This window comes from Meles meles, chromosome 14 (genome assembly GCF_922984935.1).
Source record: "Meles meles chromosome 14, mMelMel3.1 paternal haplotype, whole genome shotgun sequence".
NCBI lineage: Eukaryota > Metazoa > Chordata > Mammalia > Carnivora > Mustelidae > Meles > Meles meles.
In genome coordinates this window covers 25,157,482-25,180,057 of record NC_060079.1, presented here as the reverse complement: position 1 = coordinate 25,180,057, position 22,576 = coordinate 25,157,482, and the positions used below count along the sequence as shown (strand labels likewise).

The window sequence follows — 22,576 nt, the reverse complement described above, 5'->3', positions numbered from 1 at the left end:
AGCAGGGGAGCCTGCTTCCTCCTCTCTCTCTTTGCCTGCCTCTCTGCCTGCTTGGGATACCTCTCTCTCTGTCAAATTAAAAAATAATAATCTTTAAAAAAATAGACTTAATTTTTTGGTTACATAGCTTTTATTGTTGGATTAGAAAATGAATCATCATTTTTAGAAATCACTATTTTTTAAGAAGCAATTTTTTTATTAACCATGAAACTCTGAAAGTTACTGTCCAGTATGATAGACTTAAAGCTAGTTTAAATGATATGCAGAAAGAAAAACTTGTTCATTAGATGCTTAAACATAAAGGAATACTAATTTTGCAAACAAGCCAGTGGAAAAAATACTTTTGTGGTAAAGAACAAATATAATTGTGTACTTTAAATATAGTTGTATATTTTTCTAATCATGAGTATGTAGAAAACGTAGAAAGGGTAGGAAAAAAATTACATTAAATGTTTATAAACTAAAGATACTCTCTGTAAACATATAATAAATATCCCTGTAGCCTTTAACTACAAAATTACAAACAATTTTAGACGTAGCCTTAATGAGTTGTATTTTTGTAGTTTAAAAAGAAAGGGAGGTTTGTGAGAGATTGACTTGCTTCAATAGAAGCAGAAATATGTACCAACTGAACTAAGATACCAAATGGGGGGAAAAAAACTGTAAAACACAGAAAGCAAATGGTGATAGGAGTAGAAGGAACTTAATTTACTGGCAAATAATACTAACTTACAGTCTCTAAGAGCATTGCAGCACAGAATAACACTTCATATTTTAGTGATGAAATTAATGACTTATCAAGAAAAGATTAGATACTACCTGAATGGGACACCTAAAAAGCAGCATCAAAAGTTCTGTCCTTCTGCCTCTCTTTAATGGCTCCCTGTTTTTTTATGGAATGTGGGTTGTTATGGTGATGAGAGGGTACCTAACAGGAAGGGGATTGTAGATCTCATAATGTGGGGAAGGGAGCTATAACAACTTCAGGAAAAGTCTGAGATTACTCCTTTGAGCTGGACTTGGTATTTCACTTTGCCTTTATGTCAGCACACAGCAATGAGGTCAGTATGTTTTTCAGAGATTCTACATACCAGTCTGATCTCAGTCTTTTCTGTCAAAATTTCGGCAGCAGTAATGCTGCCAAAAGACATGGGCATTATTGTGTGTGTATATACAGTTGTAAATATAAAATAAATACCTGTGAATGAATGGCCAGAAATACCTATATTATTTAGTAGCTTAAAGTGGGAAGTTTTGGGATTAGGGTAAGGCCATAGGAGTAGGTTGCTAAAAGTTAGGCAGAAGCAAAGGTTGTAAGAATTGAGGAAATCACAGAATTCTTATAATATGGTGTTAAAAGGGGGGAAATTATGTGGCATTCTAGTAGATCTACTGGAATACATTTATAACTGGTTGTATCATTGATTCAGCAGTTTTCTTTGAGCATCTGCCCTATGCTAGGAATTATTGTTTCAGGTGTTGGGAAGAAAATAGGAAGCAGAACAGATTTGTCATGGAATGTATATTGTGGTAGAGAACAGACACACAGTAGAAAATATAAACACAAATTCCTCTTTCTGTAGCCGCTTTTAATTATGTCCGTGTTTAGTAAAGGAAAAAACAGGGCTTTGCCTAGTTAGAAATTGTGTGGCATATGTGGTTAGGTAGTCGGATCGATGCTGATAGCCCTATTTAATTCTATTTTACTGTCTTATCTTTGTTTTAATTTTTTAACATAGACTAATTTGGATTAAATTTTATCTTTTCTTTTCACAATTTACTGATTCTATTTTAATCATCACCATTGGTGTACCCTGTTAGTGAAAAATTCATTGTCTGCATGGTTAGCCATTTGTCAGCAACTGGACTTAGGGGATAGTTTTGAGGCCTCCAACCTCACTCCTGGCTTCTAGAAGGTTACTTGAAGTGGTACAGTTCTCCACACTTTCTTGGTCCTGATCTGGCTCTTTTTTTCTTTTTTATGTTTCCTAGCTTTCTTTTTTTTAATTGTGATAAAATATACATAACAAAAAATTTACCATTGTAACTTTAAATGTACAGTTTAGTGTCATTAAATGTATTCACTGTTGCACTACCTTCACTACCATTCATCTACAGAACTCTGTTTTTTGCAAAACTGAAACGCTTCTACCTAATAAAAAATAACTTCCCATTCTTCCTTCTCCTGGCTTATCTTTATATTTTAATGTTCTTTTTCAGTAGAAAAGTGGTTTTAATTTCATAAATAATATAGCTGTTTCTTTTTAACCAGTGAGATCTTGCTTATGTTGTGACATTTAAAAAGACACTAAAATCTGGAGGGGTTTATGCTGAGTGAAATAAGTCAAGCAGAGAAAGTCAGTTATCATACAGTTTCGTTTACTTGTGGAACATAAGGAATAACATGGAGGACATTGGGAGAAGGAAAGGAAAAATGAATTGGGGGAAATCAGAGGGGGAGATGAACCATAAGAGACTGTGGACTCTGAGAAAACAAACTGAGGGTTTGGGAAGGGATTGGGGTGGGGGGGATATCCAGGTGAGCCTGGTGGTGGGCATTAAGGAGGGCACATACTGCATGGAGCACTGGGTGTGGTACATTAAACAATGAATCTTGGAACACTGAAAAAATTAAATTTTTTTAAAAAGACACTAGAGAAACAGGTAACGGTGGATAGACATGGAATTAAAGCCAAAGTGCAAGAGTTCAAATATTACCTCCTCCATTTACTGCTTATGTGGCCTTAGCAAGTTACTTAACATCTGCATGCTCAGTTTCCCCATCTGAAAATGGAGATAATAATGCTACCTATTTGTAATATTGTTATGAGGATTAAAAAGTTAATACATGTCCCTTTAGGAACTTAGAGTTAAGTTGTAGGGTAAGACCTATGCATTTTAAAAGTTAACAAATACTACAGTGTTATAAATACCTAACAAGTGATACAAAATAAATGTAATAGAAATGATAGGAAGGAGAGGTCATTAAGATTGTGGTGCCCAGGATAGGGTTCATGGAAAGCAATCATAAGAAACCTTCCACAGACCCTTAGCCCCGGAATCTCTACTAGCATCTGGGGTTACATGCTTTGCCATCTCATATCAACTCACCACTCTTCCTTTTCATCTAGAATGGAGACAGACTTTCCTGCTTCTCTCTAGACCCGGTTCCCCCAGTGGAGTCTTGGATCCCATTCCCTTTTGCCTGCATTTTTCTCTCTGTCTTCTACATCATCAATTTCTTACTGTCTGATGGGTCGTTCTCATTGTATCAGTATGTTGTCATTGTTCTCACAAAAAAACAACACATTTTTTAGTTTCTTTACTCCACTGCTACCAGCCACCACCTTATTTCCATGTTCCCCTCTGCAGGAATACTTGCCCAAATTGGGCTTTTAGCTCTCTAATTCTGCTCCCTACTTTCCTCTCTAAACCCACTTCAGTTAGGGTTTGCCCCTGTGATTACACCAAAACTGTTCTCATCAAAGTCACAGTAACTTCCACATTGCTAAATCCAGTGGCCAGTTCTTCATCTTCATCTTATTTGACCTTTCAGCAGTATTTGACAAAGGTGATCCTTCTTCCTTGATACACTTTACTGAACTTCCAGACTCCATACTCTTCTTAGTCTTCCTACTTTACTTGGTTGTCCTTTTCCAATCTTTTCAGAACTTAAGGATAGTATATCTAACTGCCTACTCAGCGTTTCCACTTAGATGTCTTATAGACTTAACTAAATTCACATGTCTAAAACCTAAAACTTCAGGTCTTTCCCCCTGAAATAACTTATTCTGCCTTATAGCCTTCCCCCTTCACAGTTGATAGAACACCATCCTTACATAACTTCTTTTTCTAACTTCTCCAGTGGCGTCATCAGCTAATCTTGTTCTACCTTTAAATATATGGAGAATGTGAACCTTTTTTTACCACCCTGGTCCAAGCCACGACCATTTCTTGCCTAGATACTGCAATAGCTTTCTAGTTTTCCTGTTGTTGTTGTTGTTGTTCCCTTGTCCTATAATCTGTTCTCAACTCAGCAACCAAAGTAATCCTGTTAAGTATAAGGTTATGTCAGGATTTCTCAACCTCAGCACTACAGACATTTTAGGCCCAGTAATTTTTGTTGTAAGAAATTGTCCTTTGTGTTGTAGGTAGCTAGCAGCTTCCCTGACCTCTCTACCCACTAGATGCTGGTAATACCCACTCCCAGTTGCGACAACCAAAAATGTCCCTAGGTACTGCCAGATGTCTGATAGGGGGCAAAATCACCCCTGGCTGGGTACCAGTGACATATCACTTTTCTGCCCAAAACTCTTTGGTGGTTCCTCCTTTCACTGATGTAAATGCTGAAGTTTAGATGCTTACTAATAGCTCATATGGTCCTTCCTGATCTGGCCGCTCCCTTTATCTTTTTGACCTTATCTGCTTCTACCTACCCTTCTTCCTTACGCTGAACCAGGCACACTGGCTTCCTTCTTTTTTTTTTTTTTTTTAATTTTTATTTCTTTGACAGAGAGAAATCACAACTAGGCAGAGAGGCAGGCAGAGAGAGAGGAGGAAGCAGGCTCCCTGCCAAGCAGAGAGCCCCATGTGGGGCTCGATCCCAGGACCCTGGGACCATGACCTGAGCCGAAGGCAGAGGCCTTAACCCACTGAGCCACCCAGGCGCCCCACACTGGCTTCCTTCTAAAACTACTTTTATTTGTTAAGGACTTTGTTCTGTTTTCTCTGCCCAGAACACTCTTCCAGATTTTTACATGGCTAATTCATTCAGTTACTTTAAGTCTGCTCAAATTTCATTTTGCCAATAAGGCCTATCCTGGTCACTCTGTTTTACACTGCAACCTGTCACACTCCCACAAAGCTTCTGATACCGCTCACCTGTTGTTGTTTTTTTTCCCCAGGATACTTATCTGCTGGCAACATGCTAAATAATTGACTCTTCTTTTTGTATTCACTGCCTCTATTAGTATGTGTGCCCCACAAAGATATCAGTAACATTTTTTCTCACCTGGATTACCAGTATTTTTGTCTTTTTTTAAATGAATGGAGAAGGTAAAGTTAGAACTAGATATGGAAGGATAGATGGTATTTGCATAGTTGTATATTAAGGGGAGGCAAAGTGAAAAGAAAGATGTCATAAACAGAAGTCCAAGATATGGAAATGTGTAGGTTTGTATGAAGACAGGTCTTTAGTATACCAGCCTGGCTGGAGTTAAGGGCTCAGGATTTGGTAAAGGAAAAAAATACATTTAAGAAGATAGGTTGGAACAAGACTGAAGGCCAGGTCAGAGAATGTGAACTATAATCTTATCAGAAATGGGAGTCATTTAAGATTCGTGAGTTGGAGAGTTGATAAAGGTGAAAGTAGTATATTGTGTCAGACACTGTAGTTTGGCTTGCTAAAAATCCATTCCGGACTCCTTCTAATGTCCCCTCTGTGGGTTAAAGGCTGAAAATCTATAGTTTCCAGACTTTCTCCAGCTAGGGCTCTAGATTTTCATTTCTGCCAATTACTTGGTACTTGTCTGAGGCTTGAATTCAGAACTGAATTAAATGGGAAGAACGGCAGAATATGAGGCATTTATTTTGCTGGAAGCAAGGCATTATACATTATAGCTCTAGAGCTAGTATATAAAAAACTGAATTCATTTGGTCTTCTAGTACAGACCGTTTGTCTCATACTCCCAACAGGTAAGGATAGTTTAATGGAGTATTTAATAGTAACTGTAATCTTTCTAAAGCAATAATCATTGATTTGTAATTTAGGCTTATCTGTTCTTAAATAAGTGGGTTTTCTAATATACCTACCAAGCATGTATATGTTTATATACAAAACTTGCTGTTCCATTTTTTTTAAGTTTATTTATTTATGTAATCGCTATCCCCAATATGGGGCTTGAACTCACAACTGCGAGATCAAGAGTTGCATGTTTTTCCAGCTGAGCCAGGTGGGCACCCCCAAATTTTGCTCTTCTTAAGAATAGTAAAACTTGTTCTTCCTGAAAATAGCAGGATTTGCCTTTAAGTTAGCACTTTATATTTTAATAGTTTTCTTTTTCCTTAAGAGAAAGGTATTATTAGCCATTTATTATACCTGGATAGTAATCTTTTAAGTCTAAAAGTTTAAGGGCCCTATTTTAATAGAGGGATTCCTAATTTTGAGATAAAGTCCTATATCCTATTGGGCTTTCGTGTATGTCCTGGCAGCTCCAGTGAGATTGAAAGGGAATAAATCTGTCATTTTGAGAATTCCTTTTTTTGGGACGCCTAGGTGGCTCAGTCAGTTAAGCGGCTGCCTTTGGCTCAGGTCATGATCCCAGTGTACTGGGATCGAGTCCCACATTGGGCTCCTTGCTTGGCAGGGAGCCTGCTTCTCCCTCTGCCTCTGCCTGCCTATGCGCGCGCGCGCTCTCTCTCTCTCTCTCTCTCTCTCTCTGACAAATAAATAAAAATAAAATCTTTTTTAAAAAAAAATCCTTTTCTGCAGTGTAACCCCTATTTAAAAATACATAATATCTAGGATTCAGTTCAGGGCTAGAATAATGATTAGGTTTAGGGACCATGTAAGGGTATGTGCCTGTTACCCTGCAGTTCAGAGACCTCTCCAGAGGGTAATTTTAGGGTTAGGGTTAGGGGATAGGGTTAAGCACATACCCTCACACGGTTCCTAACCCTATTATTCTGTCCCAAACTGAACCCTAATCCTAGATCTGAAAGACAAAAAGATTTTATATATGTATACAATGGAATATTACTCAGCCATAAAAATGAATGAAATCTTGCCATTTGCAATGATGTGGATGGAGCTGGAGTATTATACTGATTGAAATAAGTCAGGGAAAGACAAATGCCATATGCCTTCACTCATACGTGGAATTAAACAAATGAGCAAATAGAAAAAAGGAACAGAGAGGCAAACCAAGAAACAGATAATTATGGAGAACACACTGATGGTTACCATAGTGGAGGTGGGTAAGGGGGATGGGTTAAACAAGTAGTGGGGTTAGGAGTACATGTGTTGTAGTGAGCATTGTATATTGTATGGAAGTATTGAATCACTATTATTTTACACCAGAATATAATATTACACTGTATGTTAACCAACTGGAATTAAAATAAAAACCTTTTAAAAATATGTAATTTCTAAAACTGGTACTTAGCTGGGAATTAATATATTAGGTGTTTGTCTCCCTTGAAAAGATCTTTAGCTGTTAAAATTGTCCTGATAATGTTTGCAAGAATTTTGTTCCTAAATGCAATATATGGTTGATCTTAGGAATCTGGATCCAGTTTTTTCCCCATTTCTATTTCACAGTTTGTGTTCTTTCTATAGCTTATATCCCCCAACCCCCATCCATAGTATGGGGAAGCAGATTAGTTCCTATCCTATTGTGTGTGTGTGTATGTTTTTTAAAGATTTTATTTATTTATTTGAGAGACAGCGAGAGCATGAGTGCAGACGCAGGGTAAGGGGCAGAGAGAGGGGAGAAGCAGACTCCCCACTGAGCAGGGAGCCAGATACATTGCAGGGCTCAATCCCAGGACTCTTGAGAATATGACCTGAGACCAAGGCAGCTGCTTAACTGACTGAGCCACCCAGGCACCCCCCCATTGTATTAAAACCAAAAATACCTTTGAATCTCCCTTCATTTTTAATGCATCAGTAAACGCACATAACACAAAGAAGTAAATACCTAATATTGTGGCTCATTGTTTCTATTATTATTTAGCTAATCTCATCATTGATTTAAGATTTACGTTGCATTGTGTAACAAAAACTACTTCATGTTGTTCAGTACTTATGTATATGTACTTAGTGTATTTAATAATTCATATTCTGTAAAATTTCTTAATTTAACTTCTAATGGTATAAAAATTCTTACTCTAACCTATATCAAAAGATTGCTTACATCTTATAGAAGAAATGTTTAATGTTCATTTTGTAGGTTATTGAAGACAATGGTGTTCGAAGAGTTGTTGTGGTTCCTCAGGCACCAGAGTTTCATCCGGGTAGTCACACAGTCATACACCGTTCCCCACATCCTCCTCTGCCTGGTTTCATTCCTGTCCCTACCATGATGCCCCCTCCGCCACGCCATATGTACTCACCAGTGACTGGAGCCGGAGACATGGCAACACAGTATTTGCCACAGTATCAATCTTCACAAGTATATGGAGATGTAGGTAAGACATCTAAAAATATTCCTGTCTTGTGGAGTTAGTTCTTCTTTACTTGGATATATAATAGATGCTTTCCTCCTATTATATAAAAGAAATGACCAAATGGTAACAATACCACAATCATGTTCTCTGACCCAAGCACTATGTTAAGTATTTCATCCTCATGATTACCCCTCAAGGCAAAAAAGTAAACAAAATCAAAGAGGAAATAACTTACATTGTACAGCAATATTTAGTGGGGACATGTTCAAACAACAACTTTTCTTCCCTCTTTTGCCAACTGGCCTCTGAGGAAAATTTTCAGCCAGGAACAGTCATACTGTTGTTAAATATTTAAGGTCGTGATGCCACTTACCAAAGTTGCTGGGTTCTATAAAGGACTGGGGAGAGAGGCGAGGAGGAAACAAGACCTAACCATGGACCCCAGGGAGTTAATAAATTGCTGGGAAGAAGAGACAACCACACATACACCAAATAATTCTCTTATTCTTTCCTATGTATTTAAATACTATCTGTATACTGTGTCTCCAGCCACAACCTCACCTCTGAGCTTCAGACTTATATTTCTGACTTCTTTTTTTTTTTTTTTTTTTTTAAAGATTTATTCATTTGACAGATAGAGATTACAAGTAGGCAGAGAGGCAGGCAGAGAGAGAGAGAGGAGGAAGCAGGCTCCCAGCCAAGCAGAGAGCCCAATGCGGGGCTCGATCCCAGGACCCTGGGATCATGACCTGAGCCGAAGGCAGAGGCCTCAACCCGCTGAGCCACCCAGGCGCCCCTATTTCTGACTTCTTAATAACCACTGAAATGCCTCATGCGTATCAGTTACATTGTTTCTAAAACATAAATCTCAATTATGTAGCCTGCTTTTCTCTGTCATCTTCATCTTGATACATGGTAGAACTGTCTACTCAGTTTGCTCAAGTGAAAACCACATGATCAAATTTATTCTTCCTTCTTTAACCCCCACATCGATTGGTATCGGTTTTATTTTCAGAATTTTCCAAATTTTATCTACTTTTTTCCACTGCTACTCAAATCTTGTCCACTCTCAGCTCTTGTCAGGATAACTGCAGCAGCAGGCTGCCTTCTAGTTGGTTTTCTGCTGTCATTCTTGCCCCCAGCCATCCAGGCTTAGCCTGAGTAATCATTTAAAATATAAGTCAAGGGGGCACCTGGGTGGCTCAGTGGGTTAAAGCCTCTGCCTTTGGCTCGGGTCGTGATCCCAGGGTCCTGGGATCGAGCCCCACGTCGGGCTCTCTGCTCCGCAGGGGGCCTGCTTTCTCCTCTCTCTCTGCCTGCCTCTCTGCCTAGTTGTGATTTCTCTCTGTCAAATAAATAAAATATTTTTTTAAAAAAAATAAATAAATAAAATATAAGTCAAACCATTCTCATATTTAAAAGATTTCAGTAACTTCTCATTACATTTAGAATAAAATCCTGAACCTTCTACTAGACCAGGATTTTTCCATATCTGCACTCTTGATATTTGAGAATGGGTAAGTGTGTGTTTCACCGTACAAAACTGTGCATTGTAGGATATTCAGGAGAAGCCATGCCCTACCAGATGCCACTAGCATACAACTCCTACCCCCCTTCCCCTATCTTCAACCAGTTGTGACAACTAAAAATAATCTCCAGACATTGCTGAATGACCATGAGGGCCAAAATTGACCTTGCTTACAATGTACTGGCCTTCACAAGGCCATCCCCTGTGGCCTCTGACTGCTTTGTCCCACTTGTCCCACCCCACCCCCCTTCAGTTTTTCAAAACCTCGGAATTCTTTTTGCCTCAGTGCCCTGCACATGATGTTCTCTCTTTTCCTTTTCTGTGCAAGGCTCCTTTTTTTTCCCTTTTGATTTCAGCTTTCACAGAGATCCTCTGTGACCTTACCTTATCAGTCTCTCACACTGAAACCTGTTTCTTTCACAGAACTTAACACAATTTGATTTTTTTTTTTATTCTTATGCCTTTCTCCCTTACTTGACTACGCATCTCCTGACAACTAAATGTCTTACCCATCACTCGCTCTTAGCAGTACCTATCATTAATGTTTAGTAAACTTATAGAATAACTGTAAAACAGATTTTTAATTCTACAGCACAGCCTATAAGTAATAAATATATATTATGTCATATATATATATTTTTTAAACTTCTGTTGCCCAAGTAACACATTGATTCTGTAGGTCTGGATGGGGTTTGGGTTTTGCATCTCTGACAGATTCCCAGGTGAGGCTCATTGAGATGGTCCAGTGAAAACTTGAGTAGCAAGAGTTTATATTACAAATCAGTCTCATCCTTCTATTTTCTCTACTGTTAATTATGACTTATTTTTAAAAAGGTATTTGAGAAAATTATTTTAAAAAGTAGATGTTATAACTGTTGCTATTTCACGTTGTTAAAATCCTTTGTTATTCAGAAGGGGATATTAGAATACATGGATATGATTCACAGTGTTGTGAAGGAAAGTGAAAAATACTAATCCACAGGGGGTACAAATCTAAAAACTAGCTATCCAGTGATGGAAGACAAGAGTCCTACTAGACAAGAGTCATACTGTGTATGAGTTTATAAGCCAAAGTGCCTACTACTAGATCCTAATAATGATAGTTTTATAACTAGTAGCAGCCTTCATGAAAAGGAGATTCTGGCTCTTTCATATAAATATATGCACAATATATATATTTAATATAAATGTTCATACAATATGGTGGCTTTTATGTCTAGCTTTTTTTCACTTGGGCTATTTTTTTAAGGCTTAGTTCAAAAGTTTAGCATAATCAGTACTCCATTCCTCTGTATGGCTGAAAATATTACATTATAGGGATATAATTTTGTTTACCCATGTATTAATTGATGGATGTTTGAGTTGTTTCTACTTTTTATCCATTATGAAAAACGAATAATGATGCTTTGACAGTTGTATACAAGTTTTTATGTAGACATGTTTTCACTTCTCCTGAGAGATTCCTAAAAGTAGAATTGCTGGCTTGTATAGTAATTCTATGTTTAACTTACTGAAAAGGCATAAAAACCGTTTTCCCTAGTGACTGCACCATTTTACATTCCCACAAGCAATGTGTGAGGGTTCTAAATTCTCCATATGCTTGCTAAAACTTGTTACTGTCTTTTGATTCTAACCATTCTGGTGAATGTCAACTTGTGTCTCATTGTGGTTTTGATTTGCTTATTTCTCATTACTGATGTTGAACACCTTTTCATTAGCTTTATTAGCTATTTATGTATCTTCTTTAGAGAGATGTCTATTCAGATCCTGCACCCATTTTTTTTAGTTGGGTTATTTGCCTTTTTATTGTTAAGTTGTAAGAATTTTGATAAAATATGGATTCAAGTCCCTTAGCAGATATATGATATACAGATATTTTCTCTTACATTGTCTTTTTACTTTCTCAATGGTATCCTTTAATGCAGAAAAGAAAAATTTTGGTGAAATCTGATTTTTCTTGGATAGCTTATGCTTTTGGTCCTAAGAAACTATTACTTAAACCAAAGCCATACAAATTGACACCTATGTTTCCTTCTATGAACTTAATAGTCTTATCTCCTACATTTAGGTCTTTGATTTACCTTAATTTTTGTATGGGGTGTGAAGTAGGTGTCTAGACTCATTCTTCTATATGTAGATACTCAAATTCATGTGTTTTTTATTCTAGTAATATTGTACATATCCTTCTAGTACTATTTCAAAAGTATTGTATTAATTTTCTTAAAACACTGATAAGTTAAAACTTACTAAGATTTTTGAGCCTTTTTAAAAAATATTTTCTCATTATGGATTTTAAATTTAAAATAAAAATAAACTCTGGGACAGGTAATGGTATTTATGAAGTGTATTGATTTTATTATAGTGCTGTGTGACTTTTATTAGAATAAATACATTCTTCTAAATCACAGCCTTGAGTTTTTGATATCCAGAGATGCAGCGTTTTATACCTAGACTCTGTTCTTATTAAACAATCCTACTTACTTCTTTTTATTAAATCCTATAACTATTTTTCAGTGATGATTCAGTTTGGTTTTTTGTGGGCTTTTTTGTTTTGTTTAGTTTTGTTTTGTTGAGTCATAAGAGAATTTAGGCAGGTGGTGGTTTTCTGTTTACCTCCTTTATAATTTTGAAGTTGAAAGAGATGCTAAAAGTGATGATTACAAAAGAGTAAAACAAAAAGAACTGTGCACAGTTCATTTCAGTTCTTAACTCAGTTATGATTATCATAACTTAATGATGTTGTAATCAGCTGTTTCTGTGGAGGTTAAGAGTTAATTGGAAAAAGATGAAGAAATGTCTCTGTAAATGTATTTGATATATATAATTATAATCAAAAAACTTGGTTCTGTCAGTAGATAGAGAAACAGAAATAGCTTTGTTTTGCAGAATTATTCTTTGAAATATTTTATAATAGTTTTTATGCAATATAATAGATTTATTTCCCATTCCTTTCTTATGTCATAAATGCATTTGGAGTAAATAATGTTTTAAAATGTTTTTATTTCTTCCTAGATGCTCACTCTACACATGGAAGGTCCAACTTTAGAGATGAAAGATCTAGTAAAACATATGAACGTTTGCAGAAAAAATTAAAGGATCGCCAAGGAACACAGAAAGATAAAATGAGCAGTCCACCATCTTCACCCCAGAAATGCCCTTCTCCCATAAATGAACATAACGGGCTTACAAAAGGGCAGAATGCTAGTGGTGTAAACGTAGGATCAGCAAAGAATAAGTCAGGAAAAGGGAAAGGTGGTGCACAAATTGATAGAGAAGTAGAAGGTAACTATTTAAAATACTCATCTATTCCTGTTGGTAATTTTCATCATTATTTAATCAACTAAAAGTATATTCTTTCAATTATTTCATCATGCTCCAGATAAACTGTTTGTAACAACCCTTCCTAAATGTGAGAAGTTTTAGAACCTAAATTGTTACTAGGGTACTTCTTTTTACGATTTGGGAAAGCTCAATTAGTAATTTCACCTAAATGGCAAATTTTACTTCCTAAGAGAAATTTGTTGAAAGAAAAACCCTGGTAAAGTTCATCCAGATTAATTTTCCTCTTTTTTTGGTCCCTTTGACATGGCTCTGCTGGTTTTTATCAAAACTTTTTTTTATTTCTACTAACTTCTTTATTTATAAAGTCCCTGAGAGCAACTCATTATGTCATTCACTAATTGATCTATATACTCTATAGGAATGAGTATTCTTCATTACTTTCTTCAGAAGTTCTTTTTTCTTAAAATCCCCTTATTTCCCTGGACCTTAACCCTAACCTGTGACTTCTACCATATGAACTCTGAGCACTAGTTCCTTTTCTTTATAATTTCTATTCCCCACCAATACATTTTAATGCTTTAATAGCCTCATGGTTAGTACATTAACGTTTATATTAAAGATTTTATTTTTATTGACAGAATTTGAGAGAGCACAAGCAGTGGGAGCAGAGGAGGAGTGAGAAGCAGACACCCCGCTGAGCAGGGAGCTAGATGCGGGACTCAATCCCAGGACCCTAGGATCATGACCTGAGCCAAAGGCAGACGCTTAACCATCTGAGCCACTTAGGTGCCCATTAACCTTTGTATTAACAAAAATGTTCTCCCATATTTTTGAGACCTTCTGATCAGTCTTTTTCAGTACTGATATTTTACAGGAGTTAAGTAAGATAAAGTTATAGATTTATCAGTGTGAATATAAGTTATAGTCAAGTCAATTACATTCTTATTTTGGGAACCACAGTTAAGGCCTGCCAAGACACAAATACTTGGGTGTTTGGGTGGCTCAGTCAGCTGAGCGTCCAGCTCTTGGTTTTAGCTCAGGTCATGACCTTGGGGTCATGGGATCAAGCCCCACGTCAGGCTCCACACTCAGTGAGGAGTCTGCTGAAGATTCACTCTGTTTGCCTCTTAAACCCTACCCCATGTGTTCACTCTCAGTCTCTCAAATAAATAAATAAATCTTTTTTGAAAAGGAGGGGGAGGGAAGAAAGAAATACTCATTTAACTTGTTAACTGTTAAGAGGTAGAAGATTAGGGGATGAGAATTCTGGAGAGTATTTTTTACAGCTATGAATAAAAATATACTTTGTATAAGAAAAACTTAGTGACTGGTTCAGATATATATAGTGGCATTATAATTAGGGATCACAGTTAAAATGGAAATAGAAACTGAAGCAGAAGAATCTTGAAGAACTACAAACTGCTGAATATGAACTAAAGTAAAAATTCGGAAATAAAAATCTCAGATTACCAACATAGTTTCAGAATACATATTGTGGAAAGAGAGGGATGATTATATTTAAGTTCATTTTTAAATAATCTTTTTTTTCTTTCTCTTTTTTAGAAAAAGACGAAGAAACTAAAGCTTTTGAAGCACTTCTTTCCAACATTGTCAAGCCAGTGGTAAGTATTGCATATATTTTCTTAACATTTATATTAAGTATTATTCACATAGGATTTTGGTGTATTCTAGTTCAGGCCTTGCTTAAAATTAAAACTTAATTATATCAGGGACACCTGACTGGCTCAGTCAGAAGAACACATGACTCTTGATCTTGTGGTCCTAAGTTCAAGCCCCACATGAGTGTAGAGATTACTTAAATTAAAGAAAAGAAAAGAAAAACTGTAAAAACTTGATATCAATAATGGATCAATATAGATCTGACATAAAGAATTGTTCGTGAAACAAAATATTCAGTCAGTTCATTTTTTAAACTAGGATTTATATGCTGAATGGCATTGAAAATCATTGAAACAAACAAAGATGTAATAAATAGTGTGGGTACAACTGATTATCAGTTTTTTTAAAATCCATCTATATGATTTCCATACAAAATATATTCAGTTAACTCCAGATGCAAAAAGAGTTGCTATAGAAGAGGTTTATATTTTCCAACCCTTTGTAAGTGTACATGTAATAGAAGAAATAAAATCAGCAAAAGGCGGGCAGCAAACCTGGCTACATAAAATTTTCTGCTTATTTTTTAAATAACCTAAATAAAGGCTAAGATTTTAATAGGAAAAATACTTGCATCAGATTTGACAAAAGATTAATTTTAAGAACTCATACAAATTGAACTTTTTTAAACCCATTAAGACCCCAAAGTGTTTTTTACTAGTAATCAAAATTAAACTTCTCTGAAACCATGAGGTCCCATTTCTTAATAAAAAGCTATACACAAACAAAAATGTTTTTTGCAGCACTAATATTAATAAAAATCAAACAAAATTCATAAATTGGGATATTTTTATGGACAGAATATTTTAATCACTTAAAAATATGATTTTTGAAAACCAAAAACATTCAAAGATGCTATTGTAGGGAACAGTGCTAGTGATCAAATTATTTAGATACCATGATTACAGTCTTATAAAGGAAAGACTTTAGAAAAAGGAAAAAAACTAGAAGGAAAAACCAAAATGTTGCAGTTACTCAGATTAGTCATTTTTCTTTCTCTGCTTTAGGAGCTATAATTTCACTCCATTTTAAAAGTAAGCTAATAGATGTGCCAGTGATTAAGATTAAATTTTTATTTTATTAGTGATGCGTGAACTCCTTTATGGTGAAATATGTAAGTAATGCACGAATATAGGGAGTAGAAATAAATTCCTGTTACCCACTCCTCTGATTTAGTCCTACCTAACAGTTTGGGTTTCCAATTTCACTTTATTTGTATGTGTTCATCCATTGGAATATATTTTTTTTATTGTCTTTTTATGAAAAAGGGATCATACTGTACCCTTTTGTTCTGTGGCAGGCTTTTTTCATTGTGCTGTGCCTTAGCAATCTGTGTCATCACATTATTCTTTCAAGAGCTGCATAGTTGCTCATTCAGTCAGTCACAGTATTGCCATAATGACAACCAATCAAAATACTTATTGAGATCCTATTATATAATCAATAAATAAAAAGCAAATATAAAATCAAATCAGATGTGATAGTAAAAAGAGCTTTTACAGAAATAGGGTAATGTGATGCATTACTGAGGAGAGGGGAATTACATTAAATACAGCAATCAGGAAAACCTTCTCTGAGCCTCTGAAGAGTTAGAAAAGTTGAAAAAGTTGGAAGGAATGGAAGAGGGAAAGCAGGAATAATCCTGGCAAGTTTGTCAGATAGACCCCAATAGACTAGTTTATTGAAACATAGTGCAGTGGAGGAAGGAGAAGTGTAAGATACAGTGGAAGCAGATGACAGGGCTTTCTCGGGCAGGATAAGCCCATTTATTAAACATTGATAAAAATATTTCTTGATTTACAAAACAAAACCTATCTCTTCCCTGCAAAAAAAAAAAAAAAAAAATCCCTGGTAAAATATCTTGTGCTAAGTTACAAAAAAAAAAATACTTTGCTTTATTCTTGTATGGAAACAGATTAGAAAAGTTGTTGTTACTCTCTTACTACCCTCTCCACAAAAGCTTATCTTTTAATTTTATACCATGTTAGGAAATTGAAATAATCCAGTCACTTACCAAATAAGTCTATCTGTCTAATAAGTACTTATCTAATAAGTATTATGGTCCTACTTTTTCAGACAACCCTAAATAGATTTGTATGCTCTAGTTTTCTTTCATTCTAATCTGAGGTCTCTGAAAAAATTAAGCTTATACATGTAAATTAATGTAAAACCTACACAGAATTATTTCATAATAATAGCTAATACAAGTTTACTTAGTGTCAGACTCTGTTCAGGGTACTTTGAAAACATATGCATTATTTAATTTCTAGAACAACCTTTTGTGTACTCTTTTCCCTATCTTACAGATGAGTAAACTGAAGCAAGAGCAGGTTTGATAAGAAATTCAGTCAATAGCTTTCCAAAATCTATATCTATCCAAATGTATATCACTAGATTAATAAAAAGAATTTTCAAGCCTTAATAGAATTGGTATTTGAATGAAATAATAGTACTAGCAGCATTTCCTTGTTACAGTCTGTAATATCAAAAGCATTATTTTTCAGGCCATAAATCTTAAAACAGTTCTTTTAAAGAATTTCTTGCCCTGTATTATGAGGAAGACGTAATTTTGTAAAATAAGTCTTGTCATAGAAAAAAGTCATGTTGTTGGTTTTGTTTTGCTTTTTTTTGTTCATTCTGGTTTTATCTTTACTAAATTATTTGTGAGCTGTGAAGTGTAGGTTAGGGGTGTGTGTGCGCAAGCGTGCACTTGTGTGTGTGTATCTGTGTGTGTGTGTATGTGTAGTTGTTTTTGCATGCTCTTGTTCATTTAGAACACCAAACTAAATGTATCACTTACTTCATAAATATTTGACCCCTAATAAAATGCCACATGCTGTGCTGAAAGCTGGAAATAGATAGGCATGGCCCCTGCTTTCAGAACTTTGGTTAGTAGATTAAGTCATGCAATAAATATAAGATTATATCTGTGGAGTGCCAGAACAGAGATATAATGCTATAAGAATATATAATAATAGGGGAACTAGGCCTTGACAGGATGTTAAAAGAAATTTCACCAAGGAAGGATGATGAACTGAAATTTATTTTTTATAAGATTATTTATTTATTTATTTATTTATTTATTTATTTATTTGAGAGAGAAAGTAAACAAGGGAACACAAGCTGGGAGAGTAGGAGAGGGAGAAGCAGGCTTCCTGCAGAGCAGGGAGCGTGATGTGGGGCTCTGTCCCAGGACCCTGGGATCATGACCTGTGCCAAAGGCAGACACTTAACGACTAAGCCACCCAGGTGCCCCAGTGAACTGAAATTTAAAGAAAAAGTAGTGGTTGGGCATTGTGGACTATGAGGGTTAGTGTGGGGACAGTATTGCAGAGACCAACATTTGAGAAGTATTGAACATAACATATTTGAGAAACCAAAAAAAAAAAAAAAAGGGCAAATTTTATTTCTGAAGTAAGCATGCAAATACTCCTTTCAGATGATTTCCAAACTGTATTTTTTACCCTCATTATTCACCACTTTCTTTAGAACCACATCTCCTAAGGCATCCTAAAGAATGTCCCAAGTTCAGGGTCGCCTGGATGGTTCAGTTGGTTGAGCATGCAACTCAATCTTGGGGTCATGAGCTCAAGCCCACATTCATTGGCCATAGAGCTTACTTTAAAAAAAAATTGGGGGAAAAAAGAATATCCAAATTTGTATGTTTTGCTAACAACTAGAACTTTATATAGAAAATCAGTTTCTTAATCTTTTCTAAATTATTTTCTCCATTGTTTCTCAAAACGAAAAAGGAATTGAATTAAATAGATCCCTTTTGTTTTCTGTTTCCTTTTAGTATATTCATCAGTTATCACATACCTCTCCCAAGTTTTCCTGATCACAATATCAATATCATCTTACATTTCCTCTTTATCTTTTTTTTTTTAAGATTTTATTTATTTATATGACAGAGATCACAAGTAGGCAGAGAGGCAGACAGAGAGAGAGGAGCAGGGTAGAAGCAGGCTCCCCACTGAGCAGAGAGCCCAACGTGGGACTTGATCCCAGGACCCTGGGATCATGACCTGAGCCGAAGGCAGCGGCTTAACCCACTGAGCCACCCAGGCACCCCTCCTCTTTATCTTTAATGCCAAACTGAAATCCAAGCTTTATCAGTTCTTTTACTTCGAATTTCTAGGATCCACTCTTCCCCAGCTTTCCACATACACACAGAGGTACTACATCTTCACACAGGAATTCCACTGTAGTTTTATTGAAGTCCACCTCCCTTTTCTTTACAACCCTTTAATAATCCTTTGAAACCGGCACTAGATAACAGCATTTTTACGCATTGTTCAGATTGTATTTTTCTCCTTGGCTTCCCAGCACTGTTTGACACTGTCCCACACTTACTATCTTAAAACCATTACCCTTGTCTTCAAGACTTGACTGTCTTCCTCTTTCCTCTGTGATCCTCTTAATGGTTCTTTGTGTTTCTCTTTTCCCCTTAATCTGTGGTTCCCATGGAAGTGAAATTACTAGAGTGCTTTTCCAAAATACACACTCATACATGTTCTTTGGACACCAGGTTATAATTATAAACTTGGGAAAACAAATTACTCATTCCTATAATAATCACCCATTTCTTTTCTACCAAATTATATTCCAAACCAGATCCTTTAAAATTTTATTTAAAGTTCACTTCTCATGAAGTTTTCCACAGCAACCCCAATGTAATTATTCCTTTTTTGTGCCTTAACATTTATGTGCAAGTAATCAAATACCACTTTAATAGACTGAGTTGGAATCAAGACTTTTTCTGTAAAAGCAGATTCCTAGAAAAGTTGAAATTAGCACTGTTGTCTAAATTTTTTTATTTTCTAAATTCAACAGTATATCCTGGAAGTGTATTTAATTAAATGTTAGAAGCATAGATTAGTTAAAAATTTTGCTGATAGTATTCTACCAATGTTAATTTCTTAGTTTTCACAAAATTACATTATTATGTAAGATACTAATAGAGGAAGCTGGGCAACAGGTATGTATACAAGCACTCTGTATACTTACTATCTTCCCAACTTTTCTGTAAATTTAGATTTATTCCAAAATGAAAGCCTTTTTTAAAATATTATACTTGATTAGTTATGGTAAGTAAATCATCTCACTCAGCCACTCACTTTTGTAGGTGAGACCTGGGACCCTAAAGTTTGAGAGTTCAGTATCATCAAGCAAATTAGTGGCAAGTCTTTTGCCTTCCTCCTTAAGTTCCTCTCTACCACCTATACTTTTAAGTCAACTTCAAAAAGTAGATGCCAGTTCATGCTTTTGGCTGACCTACTTTCAGAGTATTGTTCACTTACTTATTTTCACAGTTTAACAGTTAGGATAAATCAGATTCTCATAAAATCAGATTCCAAGTATAGTATACTTGAAAGTACATTCAAATTCAGAGTACTTGAAAGGTTGTACATATATGTATGTTAACAGTAGGTTTCTTTAAAAAAAAAAAAGCTACAGTAACCAGTAAGTAAAATATATTTCTGTGTTTTAACAGAAGCAGAATATATACAGTAATAGCATTCTAAATTTATTCAGGCTTTAAGAACTTTGAGAAGGGGAAAATGCCATGCTTGTATAGAGACTGCTTATACTGCCTAATTAAGATAGAGGTGGTCCTCATCCTAGTGGTCGGTGGTTTTATGTTTAGAAACACTGGGATAGTCATTAAATATAATTTTTTTTAAGATTTTATTTATTTGACAGAGACACAGCAAGAGAGGGAACACAAGCAGGGGCAGTGGGAGAGCGTCTGCTCTGCTGAGCAGAGCCTGATGGGGGCTCAATCCCAGGACCCTGGGTCCATGACCTAAGCTGAAGGCAGACACTTAATGACTGAGTCACCCAGGCACCCCTAAATATAGATAATTTTAAAGCAAGCTTTTACATTAGAGTCTAGGTGTGATCTGATAACCTTTCTTACCAACCTTTAGTTTAATCCTTAGGCTTTTTTCCCTCTTTATTACATTTTTATTATAAAAGAATACATATGCATAAATTATTCCAGTAATCCAGAATGTACAAAATACTACGAAGACCTTCTGTTTTTTCTCACAACTCTCCCTGTATCCCACCACACATATGCACAAAATCCCCGAAGGTGAGAACTAGTACATTTGTACAGTATATTTCCAGATACTTGTGTGCATTTTTAAATTTTTTTTAACACAACTGAGATCATAGCATACATACTGCTTTGTAGCTTCCCTTTTCCCATTACATAGCATCAATATATTAAGGACATGTTTAAATGTCAGCACATAAATATTTTCCTCATTCTTTTTTGAACACCTGCATAGTAATGTGTTAAGAAACTGTACTCATACTTCCAATTTCTTGCCATTAATAACAGTGCTGCGATAAATATTCTTAAGTACATGTATTTATGTATGTAAGTTCATAGGATATTTCCCTGAAAAAAGTTCAGGAATGGAATTATTGAACTATAAGCACATTGTAAATTTTTATAATGGTTCCCAAGTAGCTCTACACAGGGATCCTACCAGTATATATTCTTAACTACATTTTAGAGAGTGCCAATTTCTCCAAACCATTAACACAGTGGCTATTACTAGCTCTTTAATCTTCCTAATGTGTTAGTTGAAAGGTGGTACCTTGTTTTAGTTTACATTTATTTAATTATGAACATAGTTACTCAGAAGTAAACTCAAAATGCATTAAAGACCTAAACTTGAAACCTAAAAACATAAAACTAGAAGAAAACATGGGCAGAAATTTCTTTGACATCGGCTGTAGAACGTTTTTCTGCATCTGTCTCCTTAGGCAAAGGCAGCAAAAGCGAAATTTAAATGTTGAGACTACACCAGTATGAGATATCTGAAAATTTACACCTCTCAGAATGGCTAAAATCAAAAAGACAGGAAATAACAGGCATTGGCAGGAATGTGGAGAAAAGGGAACCCTTGTATACTTTTGGTGGGAATGCAAATTGGTGTAGCCATTGTGGAAAACCATATGGAGGTTCCTCAAAAAATCAACAGAACTACCATATGATCCAGTAATTCCATTATTGGGCATTTATCCAAAGAAAACAAAAACACTAATTCAAAAATATATATGCACTCCTATGTTACAGCATTATTTATAATAGCTAAGATATGGAGGCAGTCCAAGTAGCCATCCATAGATAAATGACTAAAGATGTGGTATGTATATTACCATATATACAGTGGACTATTAGTCATAAAAAATGAAATGTCACCATTTTCAACAACATAGATGGACCTAGATGGTATAATACTAAGTGAAATAAGTCAGAGAAAGACAGATATCATATGATTTCACTCATATGTGGAATTTAAGAAACAAAACCGATGAGCAAACAAAGAAGTAAAGAGACCAAATAACAGACTCTGAAATACAGAGAACAAACTGGTGGTTGCCAGGAGGGATGTGAGTTTGGGGATGGTAAAGTAAATAAAGGGGATTAAGAATACACTTAAGGGAGCACCTGGGTGGCTCCAGATTTGAGCATGAAGCCTGCTTAAGATTCTTTCCCTCTCCCTCTGGCCCTCCATCTTTGCTCTCTTTCTTTCTTTCTCTCTTTCTCCCTCTCTCCCTCTCTCCTTCCCTCCCTCTCCTTCTGGCCCTCCCTCTCTGCTCTCTCTCTCTCTTTCTTCCTCTCTCCATCCCTCCCTCTCCCTCTCTAAAAAATAATAATAATAATAATACACATCATGGTGAGCACTTAGAAGTATGTCAGATTGTTGAGTTACTATAGTACACATCTGAAAGGAAATATAACACTGTGTGTTGATTATACTTCAACCCATTTCTCTAAACCCTTACCTTAACACAATGGAGATGTTACTAGCTTTTTAATCTTCTAATCTGTTGGATGAAAAGTGATACCTTGCTTTAGTGTACCATTTATTTTTACAAATGCATTTACACATCATTTCTTAT

At 35.7% G+C, this 22,576-nt stretch overlaps 1 protein-coding gene across 2 annotated transcripts in view; it reads left to right on the top strand.

Moving 5' to 3' along the window:
* Positions 1–22,576, top strand: part of FNDC3A (fibronectin type III domain containing 3A) — a 167,631-nt gene that overhangs the window by 95,277 nt on the left and 49,778 nt on the right. For both annotated transcript variants that reach the window (XM_045977988.1, XM_045977989.1), the window contains 3 exons: positions 7,950–8,187; positions 12,707–12,976; positions 14,540–14,598. In XM_045977988.1, coding sequence (XP_045833944.1) covers positions 7,950–8,187; positions 12,707–12,976; positions 14,540–14,598 — 567 coding nt within the window. The remainder of the gene's footprint in view (positions 1–7,949; positions 8,188–12,706; positions 12,977–14,539; positions 14,599–22,576) is intronic.